The sequence below is a fragment of the Acipenser ruthenus genome, chromosome 3, assembly GCF_902713425.1.
Source record: "Acipenser ruthenus chromosome 3, fAciRut3.2 maternal haplotype, whole genome shotgun sequence".
Lineage (NCBI taxonomy): Eukaryota > Metazoa > Chordata > Actinopteri > Acipenseriformes > Acipenseridae > Acipenser > Acipenser ruthenus.
Genome location: NC_081191.1, coordinates 37177830 through 37193466, shown reverse-complemented (window position 1 = coordinate 37193466; position 15637 = coordinate 37177830). Strand labels below are relative to the sequence as shown.

The 15637-nt window shown below is 39.2% G+C and overlaps 1 protein-coding gene across 1 annotated transcript in view; it reads right to left on the bottom strand.

Moving 5' to 3' along the window:
* Nucleotides 1-15371, bottom strand: part of LOC117394342 (sushi domain-containing protein 5-like) — a 53428-nt gene extending 38057 nt beyond the window's left edge. The window contains exons 1-2 of the mRNA XM_033992500.3: nt 14636-15371; nt 955-1132 (exon numbers count right to left, since the gene is read on the bottom strand). Coding sequence (XP_033848391.2) covers nt 955-1132; nt 14636-14723 — 266 coding nt within the window. The 5' untranslated portion in view covers nt 14724-15371. The remainder of the gene's footprint in view (nt 1-954; nt 1133-14635) is intronic.
* Nucleotides 15372-15637: the final 266 nt, after the last annotated feature.

The window sequence follows — 15637 nt, the reverse complement described above, 5'->3', positions numbered from 1 at the left end:
ACTATATTTTGATTTCCTCAACCCCACTGGAAGAATAGTCCTCACACAGAGCTCCTTGTCCCAGATCAAATTATAATCGAGAGTAAAGGTTCAAATCCAACAATTCCTTTCTATTTTCACACTTTTTTTCAGAAGATGTTAGTTTCAGATAATATCTTGTTTCTTTTCCACACCTTCAGTTACAAGTACAGTCAAATTAATCTACTACTATTGCCAAAAGGGACAGGGAATATATAGAGAGCTGGTAAAGGACTGACACAAATGTCTAAATCTGTAAGTACAGGGTTTAAGTGACAGCAACAAACAAATACAATTGCACTTACAGGTGCTTTTCATGCAAAAGCATCATAAATTAATGGGCACCAAAAATTAAGCAACAAACATTATTAAACTTCACAAATAGATTTTTATTTATACTCTTGTTTAGGGGTCATTTTGATCAGCCCTGACCCATAGGGAAAGGTTAATCCTTATATTAGGCTGGTCTCAAAAGAATCTACTGTTCTATCAACTTTCACTATAGACCAATAATAATTTGGTCAGTTATTTTGGGAAGGTTAAAAAGGTAAACCCCACCCCCAAAATAGTCAATGACTCAGCTCCATGCTCCTAGTAAAGTCTTTCATATTTTATCAGGCAGCTGTATTGGGTCGATGAGGCTGTTTATCCACTGACTCATACCTGAAGCAGTTTAGTGTGACACCACTCATCATAATGTGTACCATGGATGCAAAATATATCACCTTCAAGACAACTGTATTACTCAGAAGTACATATTTTGATTAAGTAATTGTGGGCATGGTTGTAACTACGGTGGGCTACGGTGGCTCTCACTGCTTAGTACTGTAATCTGTCAGCATGATCTAATATACATTTCTCCAAGCTGTAATACACTCTTGGATGTCTGAAAGCCGAAGCCCCACTAGGGTGCACAGAAGCTGGGTGTGCTCTTACCCGAGGTTGGTGTCCGCTAACCAGCCCCTGGTGCAGGCGGTGAAGGAGCACTCAATGACGGCTCGTCTCAGTTCTTCTGGCATGGCGAGCCGGGCTCCCTGTGACTCGCACGCCCCCTGCGCCGTGGCCAGGTCCATTCCCTGAGAGCCGTTCCTGGACTCCAGCATGAACACCTTCCCTGCAGAGGAGAAGGAGAGAGAGCAGCTAGCTTCACTCGCCAAGCAGCCATTCAACATTATGTTCTGATTTTCATAAAACAGGGTTTTTATTCATTACTATACTCAAGTATTATAATGAATACAAACATTATATTTGGGAATGATGTATTCCACAACAAGCCCAGGACCGGCCCATGGCTTTATGGTCATCATCTGAAGTGACCCAGTGTGGAAAACAATTGGAGATCACTGCTAGAGGGTGATGCAAAACCTTTGGCCATAGCTGTACAGTAGCTAACAAAACAATTCCAAAAATCTTACCTGTTTGATCTTCCATTAGCATCCCTTTAAAAATGTGCAGTTATAGAGAAACACATGTTATGGCAAACATTTTTATTTTACAGCACGATATTTGGTAATCAGTTAGGTTAAAGACAGTTTTCAGTTTCCATGACTTAATTCTCAGGAAATCAGTTACGTACACGTGCACTTCCTGGGACATTTCACCCCCTCATTAGTGTCTTCTGGGTCAAGCATGCTACTGGCTGAAAACATGTCAGTCAGTAGAGGAAGGAGCTGGCTGGATAATGACAGGAAATAAGCCGTTGAAGGGGTGGGGACAATTTCACCCTCCAGGTGAAATGACCACGATAGTGCAAGCAATAAGCATGGTATGCAAGCAGAGATTTTTTATAACCTTGTGAAGTACCACACTTCTTTTATTCACATCTTTTATTTTCAGGACGCTTTGAGCAAAACCCCTTCTTCAGCTGTTTACAAAGAAAAGATAACACACTGCAGTAAACTTGTTGTTATTCAAGAATTGTAATTATACAAAAATTATGTGGATGTCGTCATGATTATTAGAATAGAATGTTCATTCCCAGAGGTTCCAAAGTTCCCAGTTTGAAGATAGCAGGAGGCTGTGTGGTCCAGTGGTTAAAGAAACGGCCTTGTAACCAGAAGGTCCCCGGTTCAAATCCCACCTCAGCCACTGACTCACTGTGTGACCCTGAGCAAGTCACTTAACCTCCTTGTGCTCCGTCTTTCGGGTGAGACGTAATTGTAAGTGACTCTGCAGCTGATGCATAGTTCACACACCCTAGTCTCTGTAAGTCGCCTTGGATAAATAAACAAATAAACGTCTGCTAAATAAACAAATAATAATAATAAACTCTGGTTCCTTTTGTTTCCGAGCAAGATTTGTTCCATAGCACTGATTGATCACACAGACTGTGATGTCTTCAGGAATAGTCTACTGCATTATCTGCAAGAAATGCAACAAATTGTATTTTTTGGAAACTAAAAGACGTTTAGCAGACCGGTTTGTAGAACACTTAAGAAGCATTCGCATTAACACCATTGCATTTCCAGTAGCCCATCACTTCAACAGTGATGATCACACTGCTGAAGACATCACAGTCTTCAGTTCACACAGAACAGGTGTAATTAGTTATTATTTCTAATTCTGGTGTTTAATTTAATTAATATCACCTACATGTAATTAGCAGGCAGGTATAAAAGAAGAACCAAAATGTTTGTTCAGGACAGTCTCCAGTCTGTGTGAAGAGAGGGGCTGTCATGGTGAAGAGACCTGTGTGGTCTTTAAAATGGTAGGTTGGGGTGTGTTTAAAATTGTGTACTAAGTTGGAGAGTGTCCAAGAGCATGAATTGTCAAAGTGCCATCAACATTGCATGGGGATTTCTGCAGCGAAGCAGCGATGGCGTTAGCTTCACTCAAACTGGCTCATTTTAAAAAGCTGCAACTAATGTTAGGACTGTTCATGTAATTGGAAAGAATGGGAGGCCTTTCTCAGATGTCTGGATGTGTGAGTTAATATTGGATTTGCATAACATTTGTTGTGTACAATGCTGTTGTGTAGTTTTTAATTTATAATTTGAAAGTCAACACACTTGCACTATGCCTATCAACATTGTTTGTCCCACTAAAATTAAAGTAAAATAATGTCCCTTCTACAAAAGAAATATGGAATTGTGTTCTGTTAGAATTTACTTTATTCTAAATGGTGAAGTTAATTAATACAGCAACTACTATTTTAAACACTTTGTATTACAAAGTGCCCCAGTCCAATGCATGTTACTATTTTGTGCTAAAACTGAAAAGGGGATTCAAATTATTGATAGTAGAAAGAAGGCAGTTGCAAGATAAAAGGTGCAAAGTTCCTGTCAGTGATGTGGGATGGTTACAGATGTGGTCATGGAAGAGGCGCTAGTATAAATTGTTTTTGGAGTTTCTTTTGTTCCTTGTGATAGAAAGGATCAACCAGAAAGGGCGCTGTGTAAGGATGGTGGTATGCTGCCTCCTAGATGGACCGCCTTGATGGTAGGTGGAAACCGCGTGCGTAGTTGCAAGTACTCAGGATGATACCATTGCAATCAGCTGTGGGATGGCCCTCTATTGGAGAAACCATGGTGATGGGTTGATTTGCAGGGAGGAGTTTTGTGAGTACAAAGGGGAAGCAGTTACGTAAGTACCTCGCCTTGCGCTGAGCGACCAGCCGGAGCTGTTTTTGTAGTATGTGCTGTTTGTTTTTGTGTGTTTACAGAGGAGCAGTAGGAGCGAGGGGCTGCAGCCACGGAGCCAGCCTAACCCACTGGCGCACTACCTTCACCTCACCAGCACCCACCCGTGGAATAAGGAGCACACTTTCGTGCACAGGACGTGTGGGTATTATTACTAATCATTTATTTGTTTTTGTTTGGCCTGCAAGCCAGCCGTGTCGTTCTCCCCCCCCAATACCATTGATAGAGGGGAGGTTTTCTTTGTTTAATAAATAAGACATTTATTGAGAAAGCATTGTGTCGGGACTGTTCTTTTATTCATCACACTACTTGCACTTATCGCATTCCCTTATTTAATATACATTGCAACACATGTTAACTGCATTTTTAGCTAACTATCATCAAACATTATATTGGGCCAGTAAAATGTCTGAGGCTGGTGAATTTTTCTATCCACTAACCCTGGTGGCTAGTGCATGGAAACGTGAATTTCAAGCCCTGACATATTTTCATAAAGATGACAGGATGTCTCCCTTTCCAAAGAAAACAAGGAAGAGCCATTTAAACTCACAAGACTCTATGTTTCTATAGACAAATACACTGCTAGAAGCAAACCTGACTTGCAGTACAGCAGCCAATCTACAGTACAGTTTATGGTTACTCAACAATTTAAGAATTCAACTGTTCCAGTATGAACCAAACCACACGGTTCCTCCTTTTATTTTAAACAGTACTCTGTGATGGACAGCCTTCACTGAAAAATTAAAAATATTGTGAAATGCCCTATGTCCCAGGGACCTCTTCCTGAGCAGCCACTGATCCCATTGACAATGTAAAACTGGCTTAAAACAGTTCAAGTAAACGGCGTCTGTGAAACAAAGTGCAAGTCTCTATTTTATCACGATGCAGAGCAGTAATTTCAATTTCCAAGGTGCAGATATATATAATTCACACACATACAGTAGGATGATGCAGGTACAAAAACAACACATTTCAAAACAGAGCTTAGCCTTTAAATCTTAAGATTAACCCTAACCCTAACCCTGTGCCTTCAATCAAGTAACCCAAGGACAGGCGGCTAAATATTTGTACCTGACAACGCTCTCCCATGTACATCAACAATATCTGTACATTGGTCCGTTCACCGTCAATAACAGTCATCAGTCATTTTAAACAATATTCAGTAAACAAATGCACACATAAAATAGGCATTTAGTAAACACACCAGTAAGACCATGTACTACACACAGAGACCAGCTCCCGTGTATAACTTGGGATTGTGGTTTGTTAAATGGTGTACACCTTTGAAATTACTTTTCTTTTTAGATTACCGGTAATGTATAAACTGTTTAATTTAATTGTGCATGCAGTCACTAAACAGAATGTCCACTTTTTTTGTTTTCGATCGCGCTGCTGCTGCTGTTGTCAATGATAATAAAAGTGATTTACAGGACTGTTCTTGGGGAATATTTAACGTTCACCATCAAAAACTTTCAAATGCAATTTGAGAACTTTTAAAATTCCAAAGGATCTGCTTTTGTTTGTTCGTGATCCGTTTGTTGTCTCTGCTGACGGACCTTCTGAATGAAGAACATTCTTGATTCAAATGATGAAGGTGCCTTTCAATTAGAAATTGTATGGCTCCAGAGTTCAGACATCTTGAAAGCAAAATTCAGAGAAGTGGGACCTTGTGATTTCTGGACAATATGCTGACCAATTTCAGAATAGCCAAAAGCCTTCTTTCTTTTACCGATGTTTGGATCAACGTTCCTGTGTGAATCAGGGTTTTCCTCTATGAACATTATAAAAAACCAACACCGCAATCGCCTCACAGATGAGCATCTCCATCAGTACATGCACCTTGCCCTAACCTTCTCTAAACCAGTCTTCACAAAGCTTGCCAGAGAACGACGATGCCACCTCTCCCATTAGATTGACACAAACTCAGGTAAGAATGTCATTTTACTTACAATTTCTTAAACTTAGTTAAATTATAGACACTAATACTGTACTTAGTTTGCAACCAATATATATCTTTGCAGTTTAAGTTATTATGCGTCAGTTTCTATTTTTTTTTGTCACCCTTCTGCGCACGGCACATCCCGTCATAAAATTCGGGGGACCTAATTGAGTATCACTGACTTACAGTATCATATTAATGTCTTCTGTAATTACCAGTGCACAAATGAAAAAAGGGGGTCACAAAAACATTACCTTTATTACTGCCTAAATATTAATAACATATGTGGTATACTGTATAATGGCAATAATTTATGAAATTATATGTGACAAACATCGCAATTTCAGCAATACTTGCATCAATAACATAAACCTAATGAGAAGGTTATTATTTTTCATGTTGCACTGATTGCAGATCTTTGGCTGATTTAAAAGGAATTTGACTTTATCTTGCAGTACCATTATTCTAACACACGGAAACGAGACGACAAACATTGTCACGCAAACGTCTGTGTTGATAAATCACATACTTTCTGTTTGAATGTGTGTACGCACGGTTTAGAAGGGAATGCTTAGGCAATAACGAATGAAAAACATAGGCCCAGATCCAGACACCACAAACCCAGTACAACACCATATCGCAGATGGAAGTACATCACCAAGAGTGACGAGGGAAGTGCAGCAGACCTGGGGGTTTATTTAGATTTCCAAAAAGTTTTTGACAAAGTACTGCATAAAAGATTAATTCTCAAACTGAACGCAGTAGGGATTCAAGGAATGCATGCACATGGATTAGGGAGTGGTTAACATGTAGAAAACAGAAAGTACTGATTAGAGGAGAAACCTCAAAATGGAGCGAGGTAACCAGTGGAGTACCACAGGGATCAGTATTAGGTCTTCTGCTATTCCTAATCTACATTAATGACTTACTGTAGATTCTGGTATAGTAAGCAAACTTGTTAAATTTGCAGACAAGATAAAAAATAGGAGGAGTGGCAAACACTGTTGCAGCAGCAAAGGTCATTCAAAATGATCTAGACAGCATTCAGAACTGGGCAGACACATGGCAAATGACATTTAATAGAGAAAAGTGTAAGGTACTGCACGCAGGCAATAAAAATCTGCATTATAAACATCATATGGGAGATACTGAAATTGAAGAAAGAATCTATGAAAAAGACCTAGGAGTTTATGTTGACTCACAAATGTCTTCATCTAGACAGTGTGGGGAAGCTATAAAAAAAAGGCCAACAAGATGCTTGGATACATTGTGAAAAGTGTTGAATTTAAATCAAGGGAAGTAATGTTAAAACTTTACAATGCATAGAATACTCTCGCCTAACTATAGGTTACTACAGAGACTATTATAACTTATTGTATGAACAGTGTGTTTTAACAGTTTGTTTAGTATTTCTGCTGGCTTTATATTCTTTAAAAGACAGTACAGTTATCACAACATTTTAACACACATGCAGTTTCACAAATGTTCAATTTGCATCCCAAAGATCAGCCTGCTTCCAGTAGCTGTCATAGACTTGGGTCAGTTTCTGCTCTCAGTGAGTTTGTCAAAGCCACCACAGGTGTGTCTTTAAAGGCCTGATACCTGCAAAAACTTAAATCTTGTTAGCAGAGCATCCATCCCTACATTCTCATTCCCATCATCAGTGGGAAGACTTCAAATAAATTAAACTGTTTCTATCAAAGAGACATCTATCTCTGCCGCATACACCTTTCACTAAAAAAAGGTGATCGCACCTTGTACAAGGGAAGACATGTTTTAGATTCATTCGTGACAGATCCTCCAATCCGCGGCTGCCACATCGTTTCCCTACCGGGTCGATGGTTTAGGGTACCGGAGCTCCGTCCCCTTTCTAGATGACCAATTTCCGCCTAACCCTGGGAAAGAATTGTCTGGCTATCCAGTCCAGGGTACTCAGTTCCCATTACACAGCGCCCTCACAGGTCGGGAGGGAGATATATCACCAAGAATCACTTTGTCTCTGTCACACTCCCATATTTAAAAAGGGAGATACAGTGGAACCAGGAAACTACAGACCCATCAGCCTCACCTCCATACATAATATGTAAAATCACGGAATCACTTGTAAGAGGTAAACTAGAGGAGTATCTATACAGCAACAACATCATAGGGGACCGCCAACACGGATTCAGAAAAAGATGCTTCTGTCTGACAAACCTTTTAGACTTCTATGAAGAAGTCACTGCAAGGAGGGATACCAAGAGACTGTGATGTCACATACTTGGACTTCCAAAAAGCCTTTGACAAAGTGCAGCCCTAAAGACTAATCCTAAAGTTGCAATCCGTGGTAATACAAGGTAGTACATGCAAATGGAACTGGTAAAACATAAGAAGCAGAGAGTACTTGTAAGACTTAAAACCTCTAGCTGGGCCATGTAGTCAGAGGGGTCCCCTGTTGTTTCTTGTCTACAGTGCATCAATGACTTGGATCAGGGGATAATTAACAAGCTTGGCACATTTGCAGCTTGTGGTCACACCATATTTGGTGTGACCACCCTTTGCCTTCAAAACAGCATCAATTCTTCTAGGTACACTTGCACAAAGTCAGGGATTTTGTAGGCGTACAGTCAGGTGTATGATTAAACAATTATACCAAACAGGTGCTAATGATCATTAATTCAATATGTAGGTTGAAACACAATCATTAACTGAAACAGAAACAGCTGTGTAGGAGGAATAAAACTGGGTGAGGAACAGCCAAACTCAGCTAACAAGGTGAGGTTGCTGAAGACAGTTTACTGTCAAAAGTCATACACCATGGCAAGACTGAGCACAGCAACAAGACACAAGGTAGTTATACTGCATCAGCAAGGTCTCTCCCAGGCAGAAATTTCAAGGCAGACAGGGGTTTCCAGATGTGCTGTCCAAGCTCTTTTGAAGAAGCACAAAGAAACGGGCAACGTTGAGGACCGTAGACGCAGTGGTCGGCCAAGGAAACTTACTGCAGCAGATGAAAGACACATCATGCTTACTTCCCTTTGCAATCGGAAGACGTCCAGCAGTGCCATCAGCTCAGAATTGGCAGAAAACAGTGGGACCCTGGTACACCCATCTACTGTCCGGAGAAGTCTGGTCAGAAGTGGCCTTCATGGAAGACTTGCGGCCAAAAAGCCATACCTCTGACGTGGAAACAAGGCCAAGCGACTCAACTATGCACGAAAACACAGGAACTGGGGTGCAGAAAAATGGCAGCAGGTGCTCTGGACTGATGAGTCAAAATTTGAAATATTTGGCTGTAGCAGAAGGCAGTTTGTTCGCCGAAGGGCTGGAGAGCGGTACACGAATGAGTGTCTGCAGGCAACAGTGAAGCATGGTGGAGGTTCCTTGCAAGTTTGGGGCTGCATTTCTGCAAATGGAGTTGGGGATTTGGTCAGAATTAATGGTCTCCTCAATGCTGAGAAGTACAGGCAGATACTTATCCATCATGCAATACCATCAGGGAGGCATCTGATTGGCCCCAAATTTATTCTGCAGCATGACAACGACCCCAAACATACAGCGAAAGTCATTAAGAACTATCTTCAGCGTAAAGAAGAACAAGGAGTCCTGGAAGTGATGGTATGGCCCCCACAGAGCCCTGATCTCAACATCATCGAGTCTGTCTGGGATTACATGAAGAGAGAGAAGCAACTGAGGCTGCCTAAATCCACAGAAGAACTGTGGTTAGTTCTCCAAGATGTTTGGGCCAACCTACCTGCCGAGTTCCTTCAAAAACTGTGTGCAAGTGTACCTAGAAGAATTGATGCTGTTTTGAAGGCAAAGGGTGGTCACACCAAATATTGATTTGATGTAGATTTTTCTTCTGTTCACTCACTTTGCATTTTGTTAATTGATAAATATAAACTATTAACATGTCTATTTTTTAAAGCATTCTTACTTTACAGCATTTTTTCACACCTGCCTAAAACTTTTGCACAGTACTGTATATATATATATATATATATATATATATATATATATATATATATATATATATATATATATATATACAGTGCCTTGCATAAGTATTCACCCCCCTTAGAACTTTTCCACATTTTGTAGTGCTACAACCTGGAATTAAAATGGATTTATGTCTAAGTGGGGGAAAAAATCTACATATTTTTCAAAATTATTTACAAATAAAAAACTGAAAAGTCTTGATTGCATCAGTATTCACCCCCTTTGCTGCGACACCCCTAAATAAGCTCTGGTGCACCAATCAGGGTTGGGTTATAAAAAAATATCCCAAACTTTGAACATTCCTCGGAGCACCGTTAAATCCATTATTAAAAAATGGAAAGAATATGGCACATGGCTCTACCTAGAGAAGGCTGTCCACCAAAACTCAGTGACCAGGTAAGGAGGGCATTAGTCAGAGAAGCAACCAAGAGGCCAATGGTAACTCTGAAGGAGCTGGAGAGATCCACAGCTTTATGGGAGAGTGGTGAGAAGAAAGCCATTGCTGAAAAAAAACCCTTATCAAATCCTGTTTGGATTTTGCCAAAAGGCATGTGGGAGACAAAGCAAACATGTGGAAAAATGTTCTCTGGTCTGATGAGACCAAAATTGAACTTTTTGGCCTTAGCGCAAAACGCTATGTGTGGCGCAAAGCCAACACTGCTCATCACCCTGAGAACACCATCCCCACGGTGAAGTATGGTGGTGGCAGCATCATGTTATGGGGATGCTTTTCATCAGCAGGGACTGGAAAACTGGTCAGGATTGAGGGCAAGATGGATGGAGCCAAATACAGGGAAATTCTAGAGGAAAACCTGTTTCAGTCTGCAAGAGACCTGGGACTGGGGCGGAGGTTAACCTTCCAGCAGGACAATGACCCTAAACACACAGCCAAAGCTACACTGGAGTGGTTTAAAAACAAGAACCTGAATGTCTTAGAATGGCCCAGTCAAAGCCCAGACATCAATCCGATTGCGAATCTGTGGCAAGACTTGAAAATTGCTGTTCACCAACGGTCCCCATCCAACTTGACAGAGCTTGAGCAATTTTGCCAAGAAGAACGGGCAAAAATTGCAGGATCCAGATGTGCAAAGCTAGTAGAGACTTACCCAAAAGGACTCACAGCTGTAATTGCTGCCAAAGGTGCTTCCACCTAGTATTGACTCAGGGATGTGAATACTTATGCAACCAACAAATGTCTTTTTTTTGTTTAATTAACTTTTGTGTCACAATAAAAAATATTTCTGGTAGGCTAAAGTAAAATGAAAGTGTTCTAGGTATTCATTCGATTTTACTACTGTACTGTATACTGTATAGGCCTACTGTACAGATTTAAATTTTTACATAATGTAATGTGTAACCTACACAAAACACAGTAGTGTTATTTCAGCGCAATGATTTACATTTAAATGCATTGAACACTATAAATGTATGTGTGTGTGTGATTTTATTGTACTGTTTTTAAACCCAACACCGCCTCCTGATGGGATTAAACTGCCTTTCATTTTATATATAACAGTATTAAAATAGGTATAATGAAGACGGAACATAATGCATTGTACATATAACGTTTACATTTAACAAAAACAATGTTATTGTGATTCTTCAACCCTTGCATGTATAGATGTTATCTGTCGGGCACCCTCTGCTGCAGCAAACCACAATATTTGAACAACGTCGCACAACTCTCGCAATGTATACTGCTAGAGATCTCGCTTAGAAGGCAGAACAAATATTTAAATTAGTATATTGTAGCTCTTTTCATTAACATAGTTTCTCTTAGTACATACGACAAAATGTATACTTTGCGAATTGTCGCAACGCAAATGCAAATTGCTGTATGTTTGCTCTGCGACTGGGCCATCTTAGTACATCTACCCCTCAGGATTTAACATCCTCTTGTACACAAGAGTAAAACAAAAAAGAAAAAAGCTTACGTCAAAACCCAACTGTATAAATGGGTAGCTGTATGTAAAAATAATGTGATATCTTGTAACAATTGTAAGTCATCCTGGATAAGGGTGTCTGCTAAGAAATAAATAATATTTATCTGGCTCATTGCAGTTACAACTGGACTATTGTGATGCTGCTTACTAGATTTTCTGGGCAGGTTACTGCTGGTGTCTCTCCTCAGAGTGGTGACCTATCTCTTCAGCTGACAGCACAGAGGGCCAACAGTGACTGAGCAAATTGAAAAATAGAAGCTTTTCAAAGCTTTTTACTCCAAAGTAAACTACTGATTTTTTTTTTCAGAAGTTAATAAAACACACTTAGAAGTTTTTAATCTAAACATTTGACATTTTTATTTCTACTTTGTACTTTGTATACTTTGTAACAAGTATATTTCTTATTTAGAAATTAGAAATTTACAGTTTGCAGTAATTATCCCAAAAAACTAAACAAAATTATCCAGACAAAATGAACCTGTGATAACAATACATCACAAAGGCTCCCATTCACAGCACAGCCTGCTGCTGAATGACAGATTCAGTTGAAGTCAGACTCAGTGTGGAAGCTGCACATGTGCATTCACAGCAGCATGGATTCATAACTGGTTACAAGATAAAAAGCAGAGAGTTGTTTATAATTAGAGGCCAGACATCAAACTGGGCTAATGTAACAAGTGGGGTACCACAGGGATCAGTATTGGGACCATTGTTATTCCTAATCTATATAAATGTCCTGGACCAAGACATAATCAGTAAACTATGCACATTTGCAGATGACACAAAACTGGGAGGGGTAGACAACTCCCAATCAGCAACTTTAATAATACAAAGAGATTTAAACAAGATTCTAGCTTGGGCTGACACATGGCAGATTCAATTTAGTGTGAATAAATGCAAAGTCTTGCACATCGGTCGCAAAAACATTAGAGGCAAGTACAACATGAACAGTAACAAAATAGAAAGCTATGTATAAAAAGGACTTGACAGTGCAGAGAAGCTATAAAGGCAAATACAATGTTAGGTTATATAGCCAAGACAGTTGAATTCAAATCTAAAGAAGGTATATTAAAATTATATAATGCACTAGTATGACCACACCTAGAATACTGTGTACAGTTTTTGGTCCCCATATCATATAAAAAATACATAGGGGCCTTGGAAAGAGTACAGAGGAGAGCAACACAATTAATTCCAGGATTGAAAGGCATGTCCTATGAAGATAGACTGAAAGAGCTGAATCTGTATAGTCTAGAAAGAAGGAGATTCAGAGGCGACTTAATAGAGGTATTTAAAATTGACAAGGGGGTTAACAAAGTAACTGCTGAGAATTATTTTTCACAGAGAACAGAACCAGGGGCTACGAGTGGAAGCTGAAGAAGGGCATATTCAAAACCGAGGGGAGAAGGAGCTTTTTCATGGAAAGAGTGGTGAACCATTGGAACAGGCTGCCGGACACAGTTGTTGATGCAGAGCTATCAGATCCTTCAAGAATAGACTGGATGCTGACATGAATAATATTGTATAACCCTCTCTGTGACCACAATGAGACCTTTAGCTTGCCACCCGTCTAGCCACGGATTCCCAGAGGTTTTATTTCCACACTAACTTGGTTAGGGATTTTTGTTTTTCCTTTCCTGAGTGCTAACGGATCACGCTGGCACCAAAGCGAGTGAGCATAGGTGGGCTGAATGGCCTTTCCTTGTTCTTGAATGTCTTATGTTCTTGAAAAGAATCCTGTATTTGATAATGTCTGGTGCTCTATTTGTGAGTGTACTGCTTTGCTACCAGTTTCTGCGACTGTTCGGTGCTATCCCATTATATACCATAAAAAAAAAAAAAAGATTTATATATTAACTTAAGATAACTTACTGTCTGAATAATTGTTAGTGGCAATGTAAAGCATAATAAGCCTTTGTAACTAATGCAGTCATGTTCATGAACATTCAACAATAAATAGGTTGTATATAATAAGACATTTGGGTGCTAGTGACTAAGTTGTACATTTGTATTGCTTGCTAAATAATTATGTTTGTTTGACAGTAAATACTGATACTCTAAGGCAACACTTATGGATTTTTTTTGTGGAAGATATCAGTACATAATTAAACACAAATACACATGGTAAAAGAGTAATCATATAGCATTTTATTTTTAACATGATGGTCAAAGCCCTCTACTTTAGCATAATGTACTAACTATGGGATTATTATAAATGCTTACATCACTTATTTCCTAATATATATATATATATATACACACACACACTTTTAACATTTCAGGGAGGAAAATGTACCAATAAAAGCTGAAAATGTGCCTAGAAATGTACAACGCATACACGCTAATTAATCCCCCGTCTGGGTTTACGAGGCTGAAGTTTTATTACCTTTCTTGACGCAATAACGTTAAAATCTTAACTCCTAAAACTACACGTTTGCTTATTTTGAGAAAAAGAGTCGCCATTCTTGAGTACAATTAAATCATGCTTCACACCAAGTAAGTGCCTTAAGTATTTTACATGAAATAACCCTTTGACCTGGTAGTTCTGTAGCCCTGCTTCTCCCTACAATGATGTCAGTATGCTGAGGAGCAAAAAGAACGCATTCATTCTAGAGAAGCGCTACTTTTTCAAATAAGGCACCTGAACCTACACCAGACTGGAGGGCTGTGAAGTTTTTATGTTAATAAAACAATTGATGTATTTATTTATTTATTTGCTACCTAGGATGTTAACTGGCTAAAACTACCTCTGAGTAAATACCTTGCCGTCCTCTGCATTTTTTTTTCTTATAATAAAGTATTACCATTCATATCACAGATTTGCCAAACATGTAACACCATTTCTTTTGTTGCCATTTTATGAAACCTTGGTCAGAAGAAAATCAACAACATTAAAATAATGAATTTTTATTGCAGTTTTACTTGAGGATGCTTAACGTTGTATTACATGTGACAACTTGTTCAACATATTTTTTTGACGGAAGAACATGCACCCTTAAAGGACTACACATTCTACGAGTATTATTGTCAATAATAATAATAATAATAATAATAATAATAATAATAATAATAATAATAATAATAACTCAGTGCATGCAATAACTTATGTATCAACTCACCGTCTGCTTGAACGAGAATGACATTAAAACCGAGCAGGCACCCCAAGCACTGGAAAAAGATAACAGTTCGACGGCAATTCTGAGCCATAACTTTCTCAAAACGTTGCAAAACTGGATTCAGAAGAACGGCGAGTCTCGGTCTCCCTTTCCAAAGTAGTGCTGCGGAAGGAGGAACTCGAGTATGCAGCAAGGTCCAATATGAGACTGAATGTGAGGATACAGTAACTGCTGCTGGTACAGGACACGGGCAAACTTTCCCTTTTTTGGCGGCTTGTAGGTGGAAAAAGTAGAGAAACAAAATCCAGACTGACTGGTTCAGGGAGAGGTTTTATTCATCCAAATAGTGCATCGCAGTGCAAATGGATAGCTCCTGTGAAAATTCACATCCCTCTGTCAGTAAATACGTAATGGGTTCGATTTGAACAAGCAAAGGGGGAAATTAGACCTACCGTATCTTAACTTATAGAGCAGGAGACAACGTAACCGTATAAACTGTTGCTGCTGACTGTCCGGGACAACACAACATTTGTTGTAAAAAAAAAAAAAAAAAGATCAAATACAATTTAAAAGATGTAACCCCTCTCACAACTTCTAGTAAACGCTACCTTTTCCCTATATAGTACACGGTGATGCATATTCGGTCAATGAATTCAAATCCTACAGGGCATAGCGCATCGAGAGGTTTCTGCTTTCACAAAGACATTGTTGTTTTTGGCGAATATTTCATCTACGTCGTTCATATTCCTGAGGGAAACCGTTATTTTTATAGACGGTGATCAAAAAGTGACGATCTAAAGTAAATACTGTACTGTTGGTGCAGGAGGGTGGGGTGATACATTTTCTTTGGAGAAAGTGGAAACTCCTCAGAAGAATTTGGTTTTGTGTCCCGTACAACCATTCCACTTTCACACCAACAGTTTAATGCTATACATATAGTTTAAGTAAGATAAATCTCTTCTTGATTTAACCAAATCCAAACATTATTATTATTATTATTATTAT